The 26,228-nt window shown below is 44.3% G+C and overlaps 1 protein-coding gene across 1 annotated transcript in view; it reads right to left on the bottom strand.

Moving 5' to 3' along the window:
- Window positions 1-12,374, bottom strand: part of LOC148524791 (uncharacterized) — a 42,068-nt gene extending 29,694 nt beyond the window's left edge. Inside the window, exons 1-3 of the mRNA XM_088471705.1 lie at window positions 12,234-12,374; window positions 6,257-7,408; window positions 4,361-4,457 (exon numbers count right to left, since the gene is read on the bottom strand). Coding sequence (XP_088327831.1) covers window positions 4,361-4,457; window positions 6,257-7,382 — 1,223 coding nt within the window. The 5' untranslated portion in view covers window positions 7,383-7,408; window positions 12,234-12,374. The remainder of the gene's footprint in view (window positions 1-4,360; window positions 4,458-6,256; window positions 7,409-12,233) is intronic.
- Window positions 12,375-26,228: the final 13,854 nt, after the last annotated feature.

Raw genomic sequence — 26,228 nt, 5'->3', positions numbered from 1 at the left:
CCAGTATGTACTAGTCTACAGCTGCCCAACAGCCACTTCTGTCACCAGTAGCAAATACCAGCTGAGTGCACATTGCCGTCCTCTGGGTTATTTATATTTATTTCTATGTAGATTGTGTGCAGATGTGAACAGCAGTGGCGTAACTAGGGTATTTGGAGCTGGCGCTGGCGGTGATGCGTGTGTTATGCACAGCCTGAGCCCGCCTCCTGGCGCTATTGGGCAAGCGCTCAGGGGGAGGGAACGGGCTCAGGCGTGCAACACAGGACCGGCGCTGGAAGCCTAGCGCCGGTCCTGTGTAAATGTGTAGCGCTGACCGCACTCATTGCGGTCGGCGCTACACTGGCTAACTAGGGCGGGCGGGGCGGTACCATGGCCCGCGGCGCCCCCCCGCGCCGCCGGTCCAACGGCGCCCAGGGCACGCACCCCGCTCGCCCTGCCCTAGTTACGCCACTGGTGAACAGTCAGTGTTATGTTGTATCCAGAGCTCCGAATGTAGCGATAAACAAAGTAGCATGCAGTGGAAGGTAGTGTGTGAGAGAACCTAACTGTCCCTATCTGCGCTTACCTTCATTTCCTCACTGCTGTCGCCACTGGCCGGTTCCCTTCTTTTGCACAGATTCTCAGTCTTCCGCTGCTTGCAGTATGAATTTCTCCATTTTGGTCCGTTTGCTTTATGCGTTGCTGGAGCGTTCTGTTACACGGGCTGTTGTTCAGCGTTGGAGAGCAGTGGACAACAGCACGTGTAATAGAACACTCCAGCACCGCATAAAGCAAATGGAGAAATTCATACTGCAAGCAGTGGAAGACGGAGCATCTGTGCAAAAGAAGTATTTGGACGAAACGCGTTGGTAGTAGCAGTATCTTACAATATGAACTCTGGCCCTGATTCAGAGCCGGACGCTCTGACAGAGTGCTCGCTCTGAATCAGGGCCGTCCTTCTCTTTTTTTAAGAGCGGCCTCCTGGTCGCTCGCATAGCTGTGGGTGACCACCCACAGCTATAGCGAGCGGCCAAAAAGATGGTCGCGATGGTCAAGACCATCGCGACCATCGAGCTTGCGACGAGACCCTTGTGGTAGGGTCTCATTGCCGCAAGCCCAAAAGTGCTTTTGGCTCTGACAGAGCCAATAGCACTCCCACTGACATCACTTGTCATGTCAGTGGGGCTAGCCCTAGACGGTAGGTGTTCCCATGGGAATGCCTCCATCTGGGCAGCCACGCCCCCGGTCCGCCCACTTGCAAGCGGGTCGATGTTGGCCCAGTGCGCATGCGCACGACGGAGGCGGCTCCGTCGTGCGCATTCGCGAGACCCGGATAGCGACGGGCAAGCTGTCGCTCCCGGTCTCACTAGAAAGGGGGCGCGCTGTCGATGTTGAGTGACAGGGTCTCACGCATATAGAAACCGTTGTAATTCCTACACCGTTCACCTGTTTTGGATGTAATTACCCTCAAATTAAATCTGAAAGTGTGCAGTTAAAGCACATCTTGTTTGTTTCATTTCAAAGCCATTGTGGTGGTGGTGAATAGAGGCCAAAACATGAAAATTCTGTCAATGTCCCAATATTTATGCACCTGACTGTATATTCTCTATTTCACTTTATATATCATCACGTACTATGGGCCTGATTCAGATCTGCTCGCAAGCGGGTCGATGGTGGCACTCGCTCCGGCGCTCGCATCCAAAAGGGGCAGCTGTCAATGTTGATTGACAGCTGCCCCGTTTGGAAGGCGGGGAAGGGGTTGGCTGAGCAAACTGAGGCGTTCCTGCAGGAACGCCTGCCGTTTGTGGGCGGCCCTACTGACATCACTAGTGATGTCAGTAGGTGGACTTCCTGCTCTAATAGTGCAGGAAGTCCACTGGGGCTTGTGGCAATGAGACCCTACCGCAAGGGTCTCGTCGTAAGCCCGATGGTCACGATGATCTTGACCATCGCGACCAACATCATGGCCACTCGCATAAGCTGTGGGTTGTAACCCACAGCTATGCGAGCGGCCAAGAGGCCAGAAAAAAAAAAAAAAACAGCACACGCCCTGATTCAAAACGAGCGCACGCTTTTTGCGAGCGGCTCTGAATCAGCCCTATGTTAAGTATGATACATTAATTTAGCTATGCATTAGCACTTTTGTAGCAAACCAGGCGCGCGCGCATATATATATATTATATATATATATATACACATACACACACACACACACACACACACACACACACACAAAGCTCCTTTAGTCATCTACAACAGCATCAGGCCAAGTGGGATATCAAGCTCTGTATAGCTTGATCACCTAGGGAGAGGCATACGGGGAGACAAACCCAACCTCCTGAGAACACAGCCACCGAGAGCACCTGAAAGTGGTCTCTGGCCGACTCATATACAGTGAGGTTGGGCGGAGGCTTGGACTGTCACTTGGTTCCCCGCTGCAGCGGTCACGGGGAACCACCTTACCTGCATCCCCGATGCTCCCGGCTGCAGTCCTAGGCTTACTCCTGATGCCCGCCGAAATCACCAGTTCCTTCACTGGTGTTGCGGTGCCGGCGGGGGAAGACGGAGCAGCAGCACCTGTGTGGGACTGCTTTTACCAGCCCCACTGTTCAGTAAGGTGCCTCCTGCATGCCAAACAAAAAACTAACTGCCTGTAGCAAGGAGCAGGGTATATATGGAGGAGGACCCAGTGCATCCTGGTAGCTAAGAGCTTGTTAACTGTATGGTGCCTGGATCACTCCAACAACATACCCCAAGGTAATTTTTGTGGACCCTATGGACCCCGAACAAGAAAGCACTCAGTATACAAACCAGCCCACATAACCTTCCTCCAGGGCATCCTGTGCTCTGTGCTGCGTCACCGGCCGCACCGCCCTAGTTACGGCCCTTGGTTCTCAAAGTGGAATGTATAGTTCGCGGTACAGAAAGATTAGAGACTAACATAGGCAGATAGATCAATTTCTGGAAGTCTAGAGGAAATTCAAGTGAAATAGTTAAAGAGCCTAATTATTAATAAATATGTGAGCAAGCTGCAGCAGATGTCTGCTTTATTCCAGTGCTATTAACCTCTGATGAATAGTTTCATATTTGGGGCAGAGCTAAATTTCCAAAGTTATCTGATTAGAAAAAATACTGAAAAACAAGCACTATAAAAAGTCTGCTTAATAGATACAATCCAATCTATGGCATGAATGTGTTGTAATTAATAATGAGAGCAGCCAGCACATGCACCCAGGAAGCTGGGGAGGGGAGAATTGTGCAGCACTTTTAATAAAATGGCTAGTTCCAGAAGAGGGGACCAGAGGCAAGACCCGATCGCGGTTGACAGTCAGACCATACATCACAAGCTTACAATAATTAACCCATTAAGTTGCCCTCAATGGCCAGCTTGCCTCTGTACCAGACACTCTCAATGGCTGAAACCATCGATGGCACAAAAAGAGCTCTAAAGCTGATGTGGCAAGGGTGAGGGATTAAGGCAGCGGGTTAATGAAATTAAAAAAACAAAAAACCTTTTTTCATGGCCTAAACAATTACTATGCGCTGCCCAAGGCATTTAATATGGTACCTGTGTTCCCCTGCTTAAATAGTGAATCAATGCCACCTAGTGTTTGTGACTATGCTGTTACATAAGTATAAATAGGAATACTCTGAAATCTTTTGAATGGACTTAGGGCCTGATTCAGAGATGGACGGTATTGCACAGCTGCAAGGAAGCAGCTATGCAATATCGTCCAACTAAATGCAAATGCAGCAGGCAGTGTCTGCAGGAAAGAGACACCTCCTGCATGCATATGAGATCTGAATGCAGTGTCCGTAGACGCTGCCTTGGATCACCGTCACAATCATCGGCCACGATGGTGGCTGCTTTGGCCAGGCTGTGCAAGCTGAGATGTACTCAGCCTGGCTGATGGAACTGGACAGTCGGATTTAGATAGTCTGCGTCCGACGACGCAGACCCATGGCTCAGCACGCCTCAAAAACGGGGCAACACGCCCCCGTCCTGGAGAACGGATCCAGTCACCGCCCCACCTCCCAACGCTGCAGCATGTCAATCATGCTGTGGCTAAGGGGGATCTGCGAGTGAGCAAGCAGGACCAGTTCTTCACATGCACAGAACAGGTCCTGCGCAGTCCCAGAACTATCGGAGATGTACACAAACCATTGGGCAAAATGTAATGATTGCACAGCTAAACCTCAGTGAAACTAAGCATTCACTTCTAACAATAACAATGTCCTACTAGAGATATTACATTGTGGAAAGTGAACATCATGCACTTTCCACAGACAGAAATGATGGTAAATGGTCTATAATATAGGTACATGCTAATTATACTTAATTAGCATAATGTCCAGCTTAGGAGGTCTATGGAATACTTACATTGTGAAGAATCTTTGGCTGCACGTGCTACAGGTGAACGGTTTCAAACTGCCATCATGACTACACAAATGTTCATAGATCTTATTCCAATCTTGTTCTGCATATTGATTAAAACAAAATAACTTATTGAAAGCTGCTGTAGCTGTGAACTATAAGTATTTGTAATAATAGAAACAAAAAGTAAATCAATTAACATTTTTGTTGCAAAGAAAACAAAAATATTAATAATATACAACATACTAATCAACAAGTTTAAACACTTAAGGGGGGTATCCACTAGACGATAAAGTTGAACGATTATGATAAAATCGTTCGATAATCGTTTGAACATAGTTTGCAAATCGTGCAGTAATTGTTTCTAACGATGCACGATGCGCGCTCCCGCTGGTCATTTGATCGTCTCCTCCATCGACTGAACATGCAGGTCAATTTCACTTGATCGTTTACACATCGTTTACACATCGTTTACACATCGTTCACGCTGAACGATCAAACGATGAACCACTGTCTACCCACTATAGCTGAAAGCTCTCAATCACAGATTAAAACAACATAGTTTATTGTTAGATCTTTTGCAAATCGTTTGAACAATTTGCAAAAGATTTGCAGAGTGGAAGATCATATTTCAAGGTAAACTTCAAGGGAAAATCGTTAAGAGGTTGGACAGAGATAAAATCGTCTAGTGGATGCCCCCCATTAAATACACAACAAAATTGCAAAACGTTTCCTAGTTAAAACACAAAAACGTTTATGCTCTCAGTTTCTATTCTTCGTATGGTGTATACACTTTTTCCATACTTGAAACAGATTATGCAAATAATGTATTGTCCCAGCAGTCATTCATACATGAAATCTGCACCATCCCTAGGTGCATGCTCATTAACTTTTCTATCCCTGCAAATATGGTCATCTAGGCCATTAAATAAACCCAAAATGGTGAGTTCCTACAAAATCTGGTTTGCAACATCATTTGCACATATATAAATGAGCCTTAGAGGGGAATTCAATATCGCTGTCGAAGTTTACATTTCATATCGGAGATTTTACCTGGGATAAAGTACCGGGCGCGCGCCCGCTTATCCCCGTATTCAATATGAAACTAACAAAAACGGGACCTGGCGAAGTGGTATTTGCGAAAAGTTACTAAATTTTCCTTAAAAAAATTGTAGGACCCCCCTAAAGTTGTAAAAACATGGGGGGGGGGGGGATCACTATGGGTACCCCCGTTTTAACCTGTAAATGAAAGTCGGGGATTTAAATAGCCGCAGCAGGTGTTTTTTTCCCCGACATTGAAGAAGTGATGCAGAAGAGCACTTAGGTTATTTTTTTCGTTTTTTTAAGTGGTCCCATCAAATTTGGGGTACATGAAAATGGGTACTAGCATATTTTGATGTGCCTAAAGTAAGTTTTTAAAATTCTGCATTTGTGCACCTGCCGCTATAAATCTATTCTAGAAAACATCTGCCACATACTTGCAGAATAGCCCTGAACCTATTTCCCTATTGTTAAACAATTTTTTCCCATTTTTATTTTTTTTCTCCCCAATTTTTTAAATAATTTTTGGGGTGTCCATTTTTTTTTTTTAAACTTTTTTTGACACAGTTATCTTTTAAATGTCATTCCCAGGGGTGCAGGCTATTTTTTTTTAAGCCTGCACCCCTAAACCCCAATTCTGCACTTTTTTTCGCCACCTATTCAGTGGTGAAAAGTTATCGCCGGTTTTTTTCAAAGACTTTTCGAACCTGCGAAAAGTCTTTGAAATTGAATATGGTGTTAAACTAAAACCTGCGATAATGACGTCATAGGTGCGATATTAACACAAAAACGATGTTTTCGCTCCCATATATGATGAAAAGCTAAGCTAAACTGCCAGAGAAAAAAGAATGAAACACATACCCACTAGTCCACATTGACAACACTTGAAGACATCTTCATGATGACAGGACACATGCAGATCCCTGACACTTTCTCTTTCAAATGAAAAGGGGCATTTTGTGCACAGGAACACGTCACTCTTCTTGTCATGGCCCCTCATGTGGCTTTTCCATGCACTCTGCGTCATGAACCGTTTCTGACAAACCTGACATTGATAGCTCTTTCGTACCAGACGGTGGCTTTTCAAGTGTTTTTCCATTGGGCTCCACTCGCTCATTGAGCTACCACAATACAAGCAAGTGAAGCCACCTCCATATTTGTGACACTGCACGTGTATTTTGTAAGTGTCCTTTGTTTCAAATTCAAGCCGACAAGAGGCACATGCATAGCTCTGCTTCTGATCAACATTCTTTCTGCACTGGTCATCCGACAAGGAAGGGAGCGCTTTTACCTTTGTAGGCTTACTTTCTGTCCTTGCAGATTCTGGTGCCATGCTGCTTTTAGAAAGTTTCGTGTCCGTTGATGAAGGAACCTGTCTAATGCTGGAGATCCGGTAAAGACCCAAAGATAACAGGTGCTCGCACTGAGCATCATCTTCAGCTTTGCTTTTGGGTGAATTTGCTGTACTCGTGGGAGGAATGGAGTCGCCTGGAACAGGTTCATCCAACCGAAACTCTGATTGTTCTTCTTCGAATAACGAATTGACTTCACTTACATTGACCATATTTGTGTTGCCGCTTTGGCCCCCAAGGCTCATACTGCATGATTCTGGGCTCATAGGATTTAGCATTCTATACAAGAAGGGCATTTTTTCCAAGTTTTCTTCATTTAATTTATTTTCCTGAGCAATTTCCTCCCCAATGCCATATGAATCATTTACCTCTGGGTCAGTGTTCGCTGATATGAGAGGGATCTCATCTAACTGGTGCACATTTGAGACATGAAGACAGACTTTGTTTTTCAAAGTGCTGGTAAACTGGCACAATTTGCACCTGTAAATCTCCAGTAAAAATACTTCTACCAGATTGGCTAACCTGGCATCCAAGTCGTCCGCAGTAGACGCATAGAAGCATGATGTTGCAATCTCTGCACTAATATGTAATGTTGTAGGCGTTATACTCTCAAATTTGTACTTCAGTTCATTCATTTCTCAAATCAGAAGATACTGTAAACCTAGAAAGAATAAATATATGTAATTATATGGAATATGTTAAAAATTGTCTTTTTAGTTTTTGTTGCTTAACTGTGCTTAAAACAGAGGAATACATATGACAAACAAAATTTATGTTGTTCCTCTGTGTTCAGTTAGCAAACTCAGGTGTTTTTCCCTGGAATGCCGCTCAGGTAGGGCCGCCATGAGTTTTGACGAGCACGGCAATCAATAGATAGCACCAGAGAGTACTATGTTTTCTCCCAACTTCTTGGTGAGCCCAATTATAGGACTATAGATAAAGACAGAACAATGCAACAAGCTTAACAAGAACCATACATTTCCTCAGTTTACAAGTAATGTAAAAACTCTCTCGCTTAGGCAAAGTACATGTGCAATACCATTTGAGTAAAAGTAGAAACTGAACTTCATTATATCTACTGTCGAAGCTGAATAATTGGCTGAGACAAGTTCAGTTTAAAATTTAATCGCGGCGACGCTATCTTGCGAATGGCCGCAAGACACCATTTTTGTGGTCAGCATCAATTCAAGTTATAACTCAGGAGCTAAGAACAGATGGCAATGTTTTTGTTAACCTACCAAGGGCAACTGGAAAAACAAGCTTTCTGAGTAAAAGTAAATAAGAAGAGACAATGGGTATTTTTACATACAAATTGGAAATCCCTGGATGCAGATAAAGTATAGTTGTGGCAATTGTAATATAATATCTACACAATTGGATTTGTCTGAATCCTAGACAGGATGGCCCCAAATTCCACAGCTTGAGGTGGTAATACATTTGCATTTCACACAAGAGTCTGTGAGAACAAAAGAGGTTTTGTTTTCCTTTGAACACACAACAGGTGGGGGCCTGCTGACAGAGGGCATGTAGAACTACAACCCTCAGCCATCCACACTGCTGGATGTTCACTTCGTGTATGAGAAATTATGCACTTAAATCTCACCCATTAATAACTAGCGTCCTTATATCAAACCCCGAATACTCACACACTACATATTCGCACACAAGGTTCCATTAGCATCAAATTGTATGATTCAAGTTGGTTAAGTTAGTTTAAATGCTAAGAAATAGAGGTTTTTGATATCTAAGGTATTATACATGATAAGCAAGGTGTGTTTGGTTTCGTTCTGATGCGTACGCTTTTTACAGAATCCCGGTGTTATCGGTGGAGAGATCGCATCATGCAAACTCAAGTTACGGATCGCAGAACTTACAAGCAACAAAATGTTTAGCTGATGGAATGTTACAGGAGGCGTTACCAGAAAGACTCCGGCTGTTAGAGGCAGGGAAAGTCTATTTGAAACAACCTGTTAAATGTGTCGTTACATATGCTTCTCCTCTGGGAACCAATGAGATCAGCAGGAAGTTCCCCCTTTGTCCTGTTTCAGTCTGGGGGGGAATAAATACATGTGTCCGAACACTGGTTTGCCAGTTCATGCTGAATTTTGGGTGAACTGAGGATATCTAGTCAGAAGTCTATCTCTGGGTCCAGAGGCGCAGCGTATGTATAACCGTATTTGGGTCTGTATTATTTCCTTTTACGCCTAACTTGTGTATGTATAGATTGCGTGTAACTGACTGTACTTTTACCTGAATAATACTTGTGCGTTGGAAACACAGATTCCACTCCTGTCTTTATTTGCGGTTAAACTGCGTACGCAATTAGCGTTCTGTTTAGAGGTTTTAGGCAGGGTTTTGTCTTAGAGGTTCTAGGCAGGTGAATCTTACAGGTTTATAGGAAGGAATATATTAAAAGGTTTATTTACAAATTCTACACTCCTTTTCTCAGATACTTGTAAACCTCTTCCAAAATCATGTCTACATTGACATTTAGGGGTCGATTCAATCAGTCGTGAGTCAACTCACAGTTAGGGTACCTGATTTTTGTTTGCAGCTCCATAGGTCTGTGTACAGAAATGCTAGTCCGGGTCGAGAGCAGGCCACGAGTTGCGGTACCATTTCTGGCTTTTCCATGCCATTGTAACCTCATTCCGCTCACTGCTAACTGCCCCTTAAATTCACTGTACCAGGTGTGTTTTTGTTAAATACTTGTCTGTGGCCTATTCTGTATTCCATTTCAAACTGATATGGAGAAAAAGTTAGTTCCCTCAGTGTAGGGGAGAGGGCGCATCCATTGAGGAGCACTCTAGAACTCATACTTATTATGTTTATAGTAATAAATGTAGTAACTATAGGAATATCACTGTTTATCACTAGTGCCATTCATATCAAATAACACATTGATTATACACTTACTCAGATCTTGGGGGAAATGCATCAAACCTTCTCAAGAATGGACAGGTGGAGAAGTTGCCCATATCAACCAATCAGTAGATACTCTACACCCCTGAGGATTTAACCACTAAGTTGGGATAGCGATCTCTGTTCTACCTGCACTTTCAATATCTTACCTTCCCCTTACACTCAGGAACACGCAGAAAGTTTACAGTTTTTTACTTAACCCAGTTCAGTCCAGAAATGTGACAGTAGAACGCTACAGAGGGGAGAGTTGTTTACGTACAGTCCGCTTATATTTAGGGAGGTGCAACAAGGTTTACAGCACCGGACGGGCGGGCTCAGTCCATTATTTAACAATAAGAATAGATTGTTGTGGTTTTTCAAGGGTTAAAAAAAAAATGCAAGAGTCCCTTATATAAAATCCACGTATATTTAGCTTCTAGTCCTTTAAACAAAAACTTTCAAATAAATAAAAGTGGTTTAGTTGGTTTTTTGGTACCTTATTTGATGCTCAAAACCTTGTTAGGCAAGGATAAGTAATAGTAGCAGAAAATGTACTGCCTCATAATCAGTACTTAGAGAAGCCAGCTATAATGCTAATTGGTTACATTAGTGTCACTTTTTTGGACATCAAGTGACTTTGGGGCAAAAACAACAATTCTCAGGCTTTCAGCCTGTGAAGTCTAATTTGTAATTGTCCCAAATTGCAACAATAAGAAATTTGTCAGCAGAATTTATTATTAAGAATGTTCAGGTGGAGCAGCCGTTGTGAAAATGGCTATGCCGGCGATGTACTGATGACTCTCTAAACTGCTTCACCACAGCTATAAAAGTCATCCTCCATGTCAAATGGCCACTGTGCATGTATTTCACAGAAGGATGTAGCTCCATGGACAGCGGTGGAAAGGTAAGATTACTTTTTTAAAAATTTTATTTTAAAACTTCAGAGAGTCCACTATATTGCAGACAACTTGAGAAAAGCAGGGAAATAGGACAGGGAAGGACAGAGCCAGTGCAGGGGTCTGAAAAAAAACGCTCTCTCATGCTGGACTCAGTTATAAAAAAAAAAAAGATTATGGCATCTCAAGATGCTGTCACCTATTACATGCAAACTCTGAGAAAAATCTTTTTCATGAGTTTGACACGTTTCAATAATACTGCAGGAACCATTGTGTTCTATGGTGTTGGCGATATGAGATAAATTGGCAATAATAAGATAATGTAAGAGATACTTGCAATATCTCCTATGTTTCAGCAATGATGCATAAGGTGAGAAGCATCAAGCCTTGTGGAGATATTTACCAAAGCTTGGAGAGAGAAGCGGTGGCTCCTGTAAGCCGCAGCTTCCAGATGAAAATGAAAAGCGGCACTCACAATCGGTGTAAAGCGCACTGGGCGTTCTCTGCAGTTGTTGCACTTATTACATTTTAGCTCAACAAGTTATTCTCTATTCATACCTCAGCCATTACACTGAATGTGAGCACAGCCTTAAATTTTCAGTTACAATCTGCAAAGAAAAGACAACTTATTAAAGCCTCCACTTAGCAAATATAGCCTAAATAACCAACCAGCACAGGCTGTGCTAGAAAAATGTCAGTAAAAACTATAAATCTCCTGTTTGGAGAGAGATAAAGTGAAGAAGTTATCTAGTAGTCTTTGAATTTAAATTCAAAAGCTGATTGGTTGCATTGAGCAACTTCTCCATCTTATCTCTCTCTCTCCAATTTGAGGGTCTATTTAGGAGACAGAGTGAAAAGTGATAAGGTACCAGCCAATCAGCTCCCAACTGTCGTTTTTCAAACACAGCCTGTGAGATGGCAGTTAGGAGCTGATTGGCTGGTACCTTATCACTTTTCACTATGTCTCCTAACACTGCTTAGTCAGCAGAGAAGTTGCTCAATGCAACCAGCTTCTGACTTTCAATTCAAAGACTACTAGATAACTTCTCCACTTTCTCTCTCTCCAAGCAGGAGATTTACAGTTTTTACTAACATTTTTCTAGCACAGCCTGTGCTATGATATAAGATGATTGGTTGGTTTATTTAGGCTATATTTGCTAAGTGAAGGCTTTAATAAGTTGTCTTTTCTTTGCAGATTGTAACTGAAAATTTAAAGCTGTGCTCACATTCAGTGTAATGGCTGAGGTATGAATAGAGAATAACTTTTTAAGCCCCCAGACTTGATACATCTGCACTATAAAGCAGTACGTAAGCATTGCAAAGAAAATGTATAAAAAAACAAAAAAAACTGTCAACACATCAGCCACTTATTTGTAACTAAAGTTTCTACAATTATGCTGCACAGAGTTACACAGACTGTGTGTCAAATTATATCCCCCATCGCCCCCAAAAAATGCTAGAAATCAGTGTAAATCTGGGGCAGCATAGTAAAGTTATGAATAGAAAATAACTTTTTAAGCTACAATATAATAAGTGCAACAACTGCAGAGAATGGCTGATAATGGGAGCTGAGCTGTCAGCCTTGGAGCTCAGGCACCGGCGTCTTACCCGGTAGGAGAGGCGCCTTGGCTGGTAGTCACTGGCAGCCTCCAGCGTACACATTACCAGTAGCAACTGCGGTCTGCTCACCTGCGTCCTTCTTGCTAGCGGCGGCCCCTGCCTCCGAATCCCCGCTGCCTGTTGCTCCGAGTCAGTACTGACTGCTAGTGCTCCGAGTCCCCCGGCCCCTCCTGCTGCTTCTCTGTCTGTCCTGTCGTGCTTTGCAACATATTCGCTCCTCCCACAATTTTTTTTTTTTTTTAACAAACTTTATTACAATACACAACACAACACTGTTAAGGCAGTAGAATAGGGATAATAAATAATCATCACTATGCAGATAGAACGTTTCTCTAGTGAAATTAATGTAAAGTATTTTACGTCCACAAGAACAATAGAGTAGTCAGCGTGTCTATTTCATCATCCTAAATATATTTGTCCTCTAGCACATATATCACAGGCTTTCTTGCAAGATTAACTTTGAAACATACATCAGTAAATAAATCAAGATCTATTAAAAGGTTTTAAACTATCAAAACTGTAATTTAAAAAAAAAAAACAGCCTGTAAAACATAATTGCTTACTTTGGAAAAAGCATTTCAGGGGAATTGTGAAAGGAACACCTATGAGCACGGCGGTAAAGTGGACGTGTCCTGCTACATCTAATACCCCTTTTACACCAAAGCAAAAACCTGGGTTATTGCTGGGTCTACCCGGGTCACAGGTTTGCATAAAAAGGGTGGAGTCTGCAGAAAAGACGGCGGAGCGTCACTGCTTCCCCCATTTTCATCACTTTGGGGGCGTGCCCAGCACTCTCCGGGATGCTAGGCAGCCCCCAAGCATTCGCGCGGCATCTGTTCTCCTCCTGCACACCCGCTGCTCTGCAATGCAGAGCAGCGGTTTGTGCTCTCCCCAACTTCCCCCACACCGCGAGACACTGCGGCTTGCGGGTGGGACAGCGGGACAGTCCCAGAAAAATAGGACTGTCCCGCTGGAAGCGGGACAGTTGGGAGGTATGCCTATGTATTACCTTCACTTGATTCTTTCCTTGCCTAGATGCTGGTTTCTCTGAAATGAGAGACCTCTGAAGAAATTGAGCCCCCTAGGCAGACAGAGAGTGGTTCTTTGTCTGTGGGACTTCTGTGCAGGGCCTTGGTGGAGGTGGAACTAGTTCCACCTACCATTAGAGGTGACGGAACTCAGTTCCACCCCGTTCCTGCCTACTTTAAACACTGGTCATACCTAAAATTAGCTGATTGGTGGCTGTGGAGCAGTCACCTCCCACTTTTTATGACCTCACAAGTTTAGCAGGGCAGACCCAGGTTCAGTGCGAACGGGGCTGACCTGAGAATAATCCAGAACGATGGTGCTGTGTAAACGGGATCTGACCTGAGTTGGAACCATATCTGAAAACCAAGGTCAGACACAGGTTTTTGGTGGAAAACAGGTATAAGAGACATGTCATAAAATTACCTTGCACCCAAATGTTAATGAGCCCTGTGACCGGAAGGCTTCCAGCCCGACTCCCGATCACAGGTTGGGGTTTCGATCCCCACTGGAACTTGGGGTATCAGGGATTCCCGCTTACGGATCAGTGACCGCCTGTCACTGACTCCACCCACTGCGCTGTGGGCGTAACAATGCTGCCATCACCAAACTCTACCATCGGCGTTTGGAACCCAAACTCTACCATCGGCATTTGGAACCGCTTTTTAGGTACACTCAGGCTCCTACCCTGGCACCTGGGACCGCTCTGCTGCATACGCGTCGACTAACTGCGGACACACCTTCTGTTTGGTGTCGGTTGTTTCCTTCTGATCCCTCGCAATGGACCAGGCTCTGCACAGCAGCAGCAGAGGGCTTGAGTTTTGGCTCAACCCAGAACAGTAATAGAATGGAATAGCATTTGGCGCAATTCTGTTGGTCCTAGGGTACAGATGCAGTTGAAGTAAAGGCAAAAGGTGTTTATTGCTCAAAGTCTTGAAAAAGACCCTCCCTTCGGATTGAAGGGGAATATCAGCATACAAGAAATCTTATCAATCAGCAGTTCTTCTCCACAAAGGATTTTCAAAGATGTACAACTACACAGACCCACAGGCCCTCTTTCTATATAATTTTTACGCACAATATCACAGGGGGGTAAATCCGCCCTGTGTTCCTCTTAGCCAATCAGGCTATCTCACAAAACATAAATAAATACATGTTACATTTCACAGAAATTAAATCAATTTCCTCGATACCACGCCAAAACATTTGGCTTTCCTAAGCACAAACTGAAGACCTCATTCAGAGTCTCTCGCTAGCGCTGTGCGCTCGCAAGTGGCCCGATGGTTTGCACACATGCATGCGCACGCTTCGTTCTGCGCGTGCGCGAACTGCTCTGTGCGATCGCAGGCCGCTCGCTAGCCCAGCAAAGACAGCCCAGTGAAATGAGTGACAGGAGAGGCCATTTGTGGGTGGTAACAGGGGCAGGACACTAATAACGGGGGAGTGAAGGTGCGAACGCAGGCCTGAGTGTTTCAACGCCGTTTTAGAGGCGTGCATAATTAACACACAGTGTCATAGTACACGTCACATGCCTGTTTTTTACACTGAAGTCTTCGCAGTGCTTGCGGTAGGGTAAGGCAACAACAAGCGCTGCGATCGCTACCGATTGTCCTCGATGTACCAATGTTTTAAAACACTTACTGGAGATGACGTGTGCTAGTGGGCGTCTCTGCCTGTGCGATTGGGCGTACGCTGGCCGCTCGCTAAGACATGGTGGGCGTGCTTGTGCCTTGGCGAGCGACCGCTTCCCATGGCATCACTTTGACAAATTTGCATACGCTGGGTGCGAGCGATTGCATCTAGAGATAGACTCTGAATGAGGTCCTGAGTTAGCATATGCTGTTTCTGAAAAGGTAAATATAATGCAAATTTCTATTGCATTCGTCCTTTCACATGTCTGTGACTAAAACCAGTTTTGGCTTTCTGAGTCTTAACACCTTCTAAGTTCTTACACAAAATAGAAGCTTCCTAAACACAAACAAATTGCTTTCCCCAAACTTGCAGGGGTATTGTCCATAGAGAAACACCGGAGACCTCTGCATTGCATTTCAATGAAAGTGCTGTAATCAAAGATTTGGTCACTACATCAGGAAAATTAACATATCACTAAGAGGTGAGAATGTCTGAAAACCATTTGACTTAAATGTTACAGCCTTCTAAAACAAAATAACTTATACATTCCTTATAAGTGCATAGGCTAAACATTTAAAAAGTACATTTCCACAACTGCGCACAGCACATTGAATATGACATGTTCAAACGCATTACATATACATTCGCAGTACGTGGCGGACCGCCTAAAAGTCCTTTTAAAAATGGTGCAGCGGCATGAGGGTTAATCTCTTCAGTGCCGTGGCAGCCAATTTAATCACGTGTGGTTGGCCTCCGGCCACAAGCCCCAAAGCTGTTAGTAAGATCTATTTGCTGATGAAAATACACTGAAACTTTTCACAAAATGCATGTAGCCATAGGAATCATTGTGATACTAATGATCCAATTTAAATGTATATATCGCTGTTTTTTTATATAACAGCTATATAATGGGAGTAAGGTGCAATCAGGCAAATGTATAGACTCTTCAGGGAGTCAGGGAGATTGCTACTATTTCAGGGAGTCTCCCTGACAATCAGGGAGAGTTGGCAAGTATGCTGTAAAATGACAGAAGCTGATTGGCTGGTACTTTGGGTGGAATTCATTTAGCTGCGGGATATACCCTGCAGCTAATTGATCACGCTGCACAGGGAATAAGTATTAAATTAATTAGTCTTTTCCCAGGGTGGTAAACACTGGGTTAATGGGCACTAACCCATTGATTCTGCATAAAATGTGGAATCATTTGGTTTTCACATGCAATAAAATACAGAATCTGCATTTTAATGCACATTTTTCCTCACATCTCCTGAAGCTGCGAAGAAAAATCCTGCCTCTGGTAATTGTGAATGGGGTTCCTGCAGCTAATTGCCTCAGGCAGAGCAATCAATTGGCTTCGGGCAGAGCCGGATTTAGACCTCATGGGGCCCCCTCTCCCTCAAACAAGTTTGTGCATATATTACATAGTTGTCACCGAAGCAGAATACACACATAAATATATATATATATATATATATATATATATATATATTAGGGGTGTGCACCAGCCACTTTTCGTGTTTTGTGTTTTGGTTTTGGATCTGGATCTTTCTTCGTGTTTTGGATCTGGATTGGTTTTGCCAAAACCACCCTTCCGTGTTTTGGGTTCTGGGTTTTGTGTTTTGGATCTGTATTTTTTTGAAAAAAAGCATAAAAACAGCTAAAATCACAGAATTTGTTGGTTTCTCTGCTCCTATGCTATTATTAACCTCAATAACCTTCATTTCCACTCATTTCCAGTCTATTCTGAACACCTCACACCTCACAATAGTGTTTTTATGTCCAAAAGGTTGCACCGAGGTAGCTGGATGACTATGCTAAGCGACACGAGTGGGCGGCACAAACACGTGACCCATCTAGGAGTGACACTGCAGTGGCAGACAGGATGGCAGTTAGAAAAACTAGGCCCCAAACTGTACATAATGCAAAGAAAAAAAAGAAGTGCAAGATGGAATTGTCCTTGGGCCCTCCCACCCACCCTTATGTTGTATAAACAGGACATGCACACTTTAACAAATCAATCATTTCAGCGTCAGGGTCTGCCACACAACTGTGGCTGAAATGATTGGTTCGTTTGGGCCCCCACAAAACAAGCTGGCAATTAATGTGTCCCTGCACAAACTGGCTCTACGGAGGCAAGATGTCATCCTCATCCTCCTCATCCACCGATTCCTCACCCTCTTCAGTGTGTACATCCTCATCCTCACAAAGTATTAACTCGTCCCCACTTGAATCCACCACCACAGGTCCCTCTGTACCTTCTGGAGGCTGGTCTCCCTGGAAGAGCTGATAATTCATTTTGATGAACATCATCTTCTCCATATTCTGTGGAAGCAACCTTCTACGCCTTTCGCTGACAAGGTTCCCGGCTGCACTAAACACTCTTTCGGAGTACACACTGGAGGGGGGGCAACTCAGGTAAAATAGAGCCAGCTTGTACAGGGGCCTCCAAATTGCCTCTTTTTCCTGCCAGTACAGGTATGGACTGTCTGACATGCCTACTTGGATGATGTCACCGATGTAATCCTCCACCATTCTGTCAATGGTGACAGTATCATATGCAGTGACAGTAGACATGTCAGAAATTGTTGCCAGGTCCTTCAGTCCGGACCAGATGTCCAAACTTGGTCCTGCCTGCCCTGCATCACCGCCAGCGGGTTGCTTAGGATACCTAAGTTTTTTCCTGGCAGCCCCAGTTGCGGGAGAAAATGAAGAAGGAGCCGTTGACGTGTCACGTTCCGCTTCAGCTGACAGTGTGTTCACCAGCAGGTCTTTGCACCTCTGCAGGCTTGTGTCGGCCGGAAAGAGAGACACCACATAGGCTTTAAACCTAGGATCAAGCACGGTGGCCAAAATGTAGTGGTCTGATTTCAACAGATTGACCACCCTGGAATCCTGGCAAAGCGAATGAAGGGCTTCATCCACAAGTCCCACATGCCGAGCGGAATCGCTCCGTCTTAGCTCCTCCTTCACTTTCTCCAGCTGCTTCTGCAAAAGCCTGATGAGGGGAATGACCTGACTCAAGCTGGCTGTGTCTGAACTGACTTCACGTGTGGCAAGTTCGAAGGGCTGGAGAACCTTGCACAACACGGAAATCATTCTCCACTGCGCTTGAGTCAGGTGCATACCCCCTCCTTTGCCTATGTCATAGGTGGATGTATAGGCTTGTATGGCCTTTTGCTGCTCCTCCATCCTCTGAAGCATATAGAGGGTTGAGTTCCACCGCGTCACAACCTCTTGCTTCAGGTGATGGCGGGGCAGGTTCAAGAGTGTTTGCTGGCGCTCCAGTCTTCGGCACGTAGTCGCTGAATGGCGAAAGTGGCCAGAAATTTTTCGGGCCACCCAAAGCGTCTCCTGCACGCCCCTGTCGCTTTTCAGAAAATTCTGCACCACCAAGTTTATTGTGTGAGCAAAACATGGGACGTGCTGGAATTTGCCCAGATGTAATGCCCGCACAATATTGGTGGCGTTGTCAGATATCACAAATCCCCAGGAGAGTCTAAGTGGGGTAAGCCACTGGGCGATGATTTCCCTCAGTTTCTCTAAGAGGTTGTCGGCGGTGTGCCTCTTACTGAAACCGGTGATACACAGCGTAGCCTGCCTTGTAACGAGCTGGCGTTTCTGAGATGCTGCTACTGGTGACGCTGCTGCTGTTGCTGCGTAAGGTGATACATCTACCCAGTGGGCTGTCACAGTCATATAGTCCTTAGTCTGCCCTGTTCCACTTGTCCACATGTCCGTGGTTAAGTGGACATTGTGTACAACGGCATTTTTCAGGACACTGAGGACACTTTTTCTGACGTTTCTGTACAGTCTCGGTATCGCCTGCCTAGTGAAGTGGAATCTAGACGGGATTTGGAACCGGGGACACACTACCTCCATCGATTGTCTAAATCCCACTGCACTAATGGCGGATACCGGACGCACGTCTAACACCAACATAGCAGTCAAGGCCTCAGTTATACGTTTTGCTTCAGGATGACTGCTGTCGTACTTCATCCTCCTCGCTAAGGACTGTTGGAGGGTCAATTGTTTAGTAAAAGTAGTGGTGTTCCTACTTCCTCTCTGGGATGATGAACGACTCCCAGCAGCAGCAACAGCAGCAGCGGCAGCAGTAGGCGTAGCAATGCAGGATCCTCCAGAGGAATCCCGGATAGGAGAGTCAGTCATGCCAGTGACATGGCCTGCAGGACTACTTCCGATCCTGACTAAGGAGGAAATTGACGAGGAGGGAGTTGACGGTGTGGTTTGCAGGCGCTTGGATACAACAGGACAACGGGATTTAGGTGTCCCTGGACTGCTTACGGTCTTAGCCAAAGTTTCTGAACTTGACAGTAACTTTTTATGAACGCGCTGCAGGTGCCGTATAAGGGAGGATGTTCCTAGGTGGTTGACGTCCCTACCCCTACTTATTTCACCTTTACATATGGTACATATGGCAAGACAGTTGTTGTCCGGATTTGGATAGAAATATTGCCAGACCAAAGAGGTGGAATGTTTGGTCTTCTGCCCAGGCATGACCGTGATGGGCTTTTTCATCCCACGGACAACAACTGTCTCCCCCGGAGCCTGATTTAAACAAACCACATCACCATCAGAATCCTCCTCGCCAACTTCCTCCTCAGCGCCAGCTACACCAGTATCCTCATCCTGTTGTACTTCAACAGTGACATCTTCAATTTGCATATCAGCAAGTGGACTGTGGGTGCTCCTTTCAGCACTTGCAGGGGGCGTGCAAGTGGTGGAAAGAGCCACCTCTTCCCGTCCAGTGCTGGGAAGGTCAGGCATCGCAACCACCACCACACTTGGACTCTCCTTGGGGATTTGTGATATCTTCTTAGAAAGCACAGTTCTTCGCTGTGCTTTTGCCAGCTTAACTCTTTTGATTTTTTTAGTGGGAGGAGGGCTTCCATCGTCATGTGAAGCTGAACCACTAATCATGAACATACTAGGGATCGACCTTAGCCGTTCCTTGCCACTCCGTGTCGTAAATGGCATATTGGCAAGTTTACGTTTCTCTTCAGCTGATTTAAATGTCTTTTTCAAGGTCATTTTCCTGAACTTTGCCATTTGGGATTGTATGTGCCCTCTACTATGACATTGGGCATCGGCCTTGGCAGACGACGTTGATGGCATGTTATCGTCTATGTCATGACTAGTGGCAGCAGCTTCAGCACTAGGAGGAAGTGGTTCTTGATCTTTCTCTATTTTATTTTTATCGGAGAAAGTTTGGTCCTCCATTTATGTTATATCGATTTGATATATACGTGCGGCTAAACACAGAAAATATATATTTTTTTGGTTTGGACTGGAGTGTACTTTCGGGGGTTACAGCACCCTTAACGGTCAAGCCAGCCGGCCCTTTACTTATGACACAGGCGCACGCTTGGCACTACTTTGTTGATGCACGTGCGGCTACTGCGCACACAATTCACAAACACAGAAAATATATTATTTTTTTAGCACTTGGGGGGAGCACCCCTGATGGACAGAGCACCCCCTGGACAACACTACAGCACCCCTTTAGGACTGGGACACTGCACAGGACTTTGGAGTGGACACAGCCCCTATGGAGAACTGACTGCACAACACAGTCCAGCCAGCCCCTATGGACTTTGAAGTAGTGGACACAGCCCCTATTAACAACAGCAGCACAGCACAACACAGCCAGCCCCTATGGACTTTGAAGTAGTGGACAACAGCAGCACTACACTACACTACACTACACAGCCCTAACTCCCACCCTCCCTCTTCACTGTCCACAGCCGAGTGAGAAAATGGCGCCGACGCGGGTACCTTATATAGGATCCAAAACCCGCGAGACTCGGAAGGCGGGATGATGACGTTTTGCCTCGATTTCAGATCCGAGTCAGGCGGGAAAAGTCGAGCCTGACTCGGATCGGACTCGGATCGGGGGGGCTCGGGGGGTTTCGGATTTCAGAAATCCGAACCCGCTCACCCCTAATATATATATATACATATTCACATACCAATCCACTCATTAGGCCTGATGGGAGACGTGCCTCCAGAACAACGACGGCTCATGCTCTTTCACGGCGCACATGCACGCCTCCACAACACAATTTGCGGGAAATAGTGGAAAGAACAGAGGCAAATGGGAGGAAAGGGGGAAAATAGGGTGAGATGGGAGGAAAGGAATTAGGGCGAGATGGGGGAAAGATAGGGCCAGATGGGAGCAAAAGTAACAAATAGAGGGAGTCAGGAGGAAAATGGGGACAGGAAGAAAACAGAAAGAACATGTTGAGACAGAAGGAAAGTGGGGAGAGAACAGACGGAGACAAGAGACGGAGGGGGAACAGAAAATAAAATAAACACTTACACAATAACTAGTGACCCGGTGAATATGAATATATATATATATTTATAGATCCATAAAAAATCGCACACATTATATTAAATAGTAGGGTCCGTACATAGCTATTCAGGTTATAAATAACAGAAAAGTGCTTTACTGTCAGCATACTTTAGAAAGAAAATAACAAATGCATTCTTTGCTCCTGACTACCTTTGGGCAGCTAGTCTGCAAATAAAGTCTCTGCCTGCTTCTCTGCAGGTCTATCAATGGCTCCAGCCTGGCTTGGCTGCCACAGCTACACAAAACACAGTTTAGTCTTGGTAGCCTCCCCTGTCTCTTACAGGTATAGGCTCTGACTTCCTTATGGTGCATACACACGGTCAGATTTATCTTCAGATCTGAACGATAACGATTTAAAAAATTGTTCAGTCGTTCATATCTGAAGGAAAATCTGACATATCTGACATGTTTGAACGATGAATGATGTGCGTTCCCGATGGTCAAATAACGATATCTGACATCTTATGTCAAAAATCGTTCGTAGTTCAAATCATTCAGATCGTTGAAGGTAATTTTCTACAAATATTTTTAATAATTTGTGCCTCAGACAAAGTTTGTGTACATTGAACCATCAAAAAAAAGGTTTCATTATATCAGTCATGCCAAAATTATTCCGTATTTTGGAATATATGGATATGGGAGACTCAACCTGTAGTAATATTGATGATATCAATGATAAGGGAATATGTATACTAACATATTGCATAACCCAAAGACATTTACTTTTGGTGTGTAAATATGTAAACTAATCTCATATAGTAAAATACCTCTACAAAGTATTTAATATGCACATTATGATATCTATAGTCAAAGTAAGCCTACACATCTCAAGAATAGATCCTTTGAAAACCAAAATGCCATAAAAAAAAATTCTTTAAAGAGAAAAAGATCTCTATTCATCTCTCAACTATAGTCAACATTTGCAGTACCACTCTATACATCACAAAAATGATGAAAAGGTCAATTCCTCATTGAGGCCTGAATGAGACATGGAGTCCAATATGTGTATCCATTTACATTCATGTTGTAAAAGTAAAAGTGTAAAAGTTTGTCCCTGTCACCTCCCCTTCTTAATAGGGGAATGTGGTCTATTGGCATAAACATAAAGTCCTTCATACTGTGACCATGACCAATAAAGTGCCTAGCTACAGGAGGTGTGCTGGTATCAATTGAAAAGGCAGTTTTTTTAATCGAGGATTGGTGGAGCGCAATGCACTCTTTAACCATACGTATGGTCTTGCCCACATAGTTTTTTTTTTACATTGAGATATAATTAAATATACCACATAATTTGATTTGCAAGTCATGCAGTGTCGGAGCTGGTAAGATATGCCTGTAAAGGGATGGCGAAAAGTGTCTCCCATTTGTAAATAACGTCAATTAATACATCTGCTGCATTTAAAGGCTCCTGCCTTCGGTTTAAGCCAACCAGTGTTAGTGCTGACCCTTGGACTCACATGTGAAATGGTTATGCGTTCCTTCAGATTTGGACTGCGTTTGTAACAGAAAAGTGGGTCTTTTTTACAATATGGACCCAATTCAGGATCAGTTTGTAAGATGTGCCAATATTTCAGGATGACATTCCTTATCAACGTTGAAGTAATTGAATACGTGCTGGAAATTATCATCCTTTCAGTTTTGTCCATTTTTCTGTCAGAATTCAAAATATCCTCTCTTTTCAACTGTAAACACTTTTGGATAGCTTCCTGTACCTCTTTCACATCATAGCCCCGTTAATAAGGGTTGGAGGTGGTTCTTACTACTTGCACCAATTGTGAATACGGCAAGCCCTTCTTTAAGGGTTGGGAATGGAAGCTGCTGGCCAAGAGGAGTGTGTTCTTATCTGTAGATTTTTTGAAAATTTCTGTGGTGAATGTACTTGCCTCAATTGAAACTAAAACATCCAAAAACAAGATGCTGAGTGGACTGCTGGAAAAAGTAAATCTAATAGAAACAGGTAAAGAATTCAGAGAATCCACAAAGGTTTTCAGCACAAGGGCACTGCCAGTCCTAATTAAAAACAAATCATCTATGTACAGCAAATAAAATGCAATAAATTGTAAGTATATCTGATTTGACATAATGTGTTCTGCCTCGTAATCGTACGTGTAGAGATTTGCATTGGCCGAAGCCATGTTGGATCCCATGGCAGTACCCTTGCGCTGGATGTAAAATGCATTGTCAAACAAGAAGTAATTTTTATGTAGGATGATAGCCATGAGAAGAAAAATGTACTCAATGGTGGGAGCCACAGGGTTACTAAAGTTTATCCTGCGGCTCCCACCATTGACTTCAATGGAGGGAGCCGTTCATTGGCTGAGAGGTGGGGCCTGACCTCTCTCAGTGAATGAACGCACAAACACAGAGCTTCAAAGGATGAAGCCACGTCTGTGCACATCATTTGGGAAGGAATAATCATTCTGGTTAGAATGATTATTCCTTAAAGCGATGGTCGGGTTTTCATATTTTTATTTTAACCCATGGATGCCTACTGGAGAAGGGGACCACTGGAGGTAAGATAGGTGAGTATTGTGTGAGTGTGTGTATGTATGTATGTATAATACTTTGTAAGGTGTGTGTGTTTCTTGGAACATTTCTTTACAGGTGAACTACAATTCCCAGTGGGCCCTTAATGCCCCGAATGCTGGTACTTGTGGTTCTCCAAGTACCAGCATGCGGGGGAAGCTTGCTGGGACCTGCAGTACTGGAAAGACAATGTTTATTTATATCTCTTTTTACAATACACCTACACAATCAACCCGCCACCCACCTCCCAGGGGTGGCAGGGATAGCCCGGGCTATCAGCCCAGGCTAGGGGTGCCCTGGAGAGGGAGACCCATTTTTTTTAAGGGGTCTCCAACTCTCCAGGGATCCCTGGCCTGGGCTGACTGACAGTCAGGGCTGATGCTGCAGCTGGGGGGCCTGGTGATAGGGCTCCCCTGGCTGTGGCATCAGTCCCCCATTAGAAAGGGTCCATGGCTGGTTCTGGATCTTACAGGGGAACCCTACGCAAATTTTTCCCTGTAAATCCAGAACCAGCTCTGCTTCCCATACCCCAGTGCTGGTTGAACTAAGTACAGGGAGACCCTACGTCATTTTTTCCCTGTACTTAGTCAACCAGGACCGGTTAGCAAAATCCGGGGTTGGTTCTGATTAAGGGGGGGACCTCACATAAGTTTTTTTCTTCATTTAACTCTTTAATTGATGTCTGCATGTATCTGTGTCAATCCGACCTGCTCATGCTCAAATCAATACCATGAAGCAGGTCTATTGTATTGGGGATTTGAAGAGTGATTTGAAGTCTGATTTTGAGGACGATTTCAAATCGAATGATAGTAAATAAGGGTTTTGTGCGTTGGGCTATGTAAAAGTACCAATGTTTTTCTGATGGTCGATTTGAGGGCAATTTGAGTCCAAAGTTGATTTGAAGTCCAATTTTACATGCGATTTGGCCTTTAGTAAATACTCAAAACCAAAATCGAATCCAAATTGAATGAAAATCTCACCTCAAATCATTCAAAATGCCAAATCGACCTTTAGTAAATTTACCCCCATGTCTCATTCAGGTCTCAATGAGGAATTTACCTCTTCATCATTTTTGTGATGCATAGAGTGGTACTGCAAATGTTGACTGTAGTTGAGAGATGAATAGAGATCTTTATCTGTTTAAAGAATTTTTGTCTATGGCATTTCGGTTTTCAAAGGATCTATTCTTGCGATGTGTAGGCTTACTTTGACTATAGATATCATAATGTGCATTTTAAATACTTTGTAGAGGTATTTTACCATATGAGATTAGTATACATATTTACACACCAAAAGTAAATGTCTTTGGGTTATGCAATATGTTAGTATACATATTCCCTAAGAGAGTATCATTGATATCATCAATATTACTATGACTGTTACCATAATGTATGGCAATTTTTTGTATTAGGTATTAGGGATTTATGTGTAATTTTGTGATTTGCTATTTTTATTTGTGTAATGTTTACTATTGCAATGTTTACATATCGGGCAGTGACAACGCTTCCGGTGCACTGTGTTTCAGTGCAGCCGTCTTTTGGGACTGTTGCCCGTAATTACAGTGGCTGGGGACAGGGATTTGTTTACACTTGGCTGGGTCCAAGACATCACTTCCGGTCTAATGGAACCCTGCAGCTGACCGCTGTTTCTCTGGGAAGGCTGCGTCAGTTCCATTGTCTGGGGATGAGTGTCTGGATGCCTGTTAGGTGATGTCTATCAGGTGCGGTCTAGGATCGGCCATTGCTCACCTCTGCGCTGGCTTCCCCTGATCTCCCATGTGGTCAGATGTCAGGTGTGGCGGAGAGTAATGCGCTGAGTTTTCTGCTTAGTGCCACGTGTACTGCCTTGGTTTGCTCCGTGCCTGGTTTCTGCGGTTGCCAGCATGGATGCAGCTATGAGAGTTTGCATCACCTGATTACTCCATACCCAATGGTAGCATGCTTCTGGTCAGCTGACACTGTACACCAATGATCTGCTACTGCTGGGGATAAAGCTAGACTCCGGATCACAGGAAGTTGCCTGTGCAACGTTGTCGCTACGAGTGCTTCTTTGCTGCTGCCTCGTTTCAGGTTCTCCTGAGTCTTTTGTGGATTTTGCTGACATCCTCGAGCAACAGTGCATTTGTCATCTAGCCTGGGTTCAAGTTACCAGCTCCCTCTGCAACATTGTACTGACCATCTTACCTGTGTGCCGGACGATTCCCTCTCTCTCCGCAACAGTGTGTTTGTCATCTAGCCTATGTGCAAGTTTATCAGTTCTCTCTGCAACAGTGTACTGACCATCTTACCTGTGTACCGGACGATTACCATTTCTCACCTCAGCAGTGCAATTGTCATCTAGCCTGTGTGCAAATTTAGTTATTCTCACCTACTCGACGCATGTTAGGGTCCAAGTCCGAGTATAATCCAGTGTCTCCTCGACACAAGTTAGTGTCCAAGTCCGAGTAATCTCCTAGTGTCTCCTCGACGCAAGGTAGCATCCAAGAACCCTCCGGATAGCTATTCGGA

This window comes from Taudactylus pleione, unplaced genomic scaffold (assembly GCF_031769625.1).
Source record: "Taudactylus pleione unplaced genomic scaffold, aTauple2 ptg000116l, whole genome shotgun sequence".
In the NCBI taxonomy this organism is placed as follows: Eukaryota; Metazoa; Chordata; class Amphibia; order Anura; family Myobatrachidae; genus Taudactylus; species Taudactylus pleione.
Note: the sequence above shows the minus strand (reverse complement) of the source record. Positions and strands in the feature narration are given on the sequence as shown.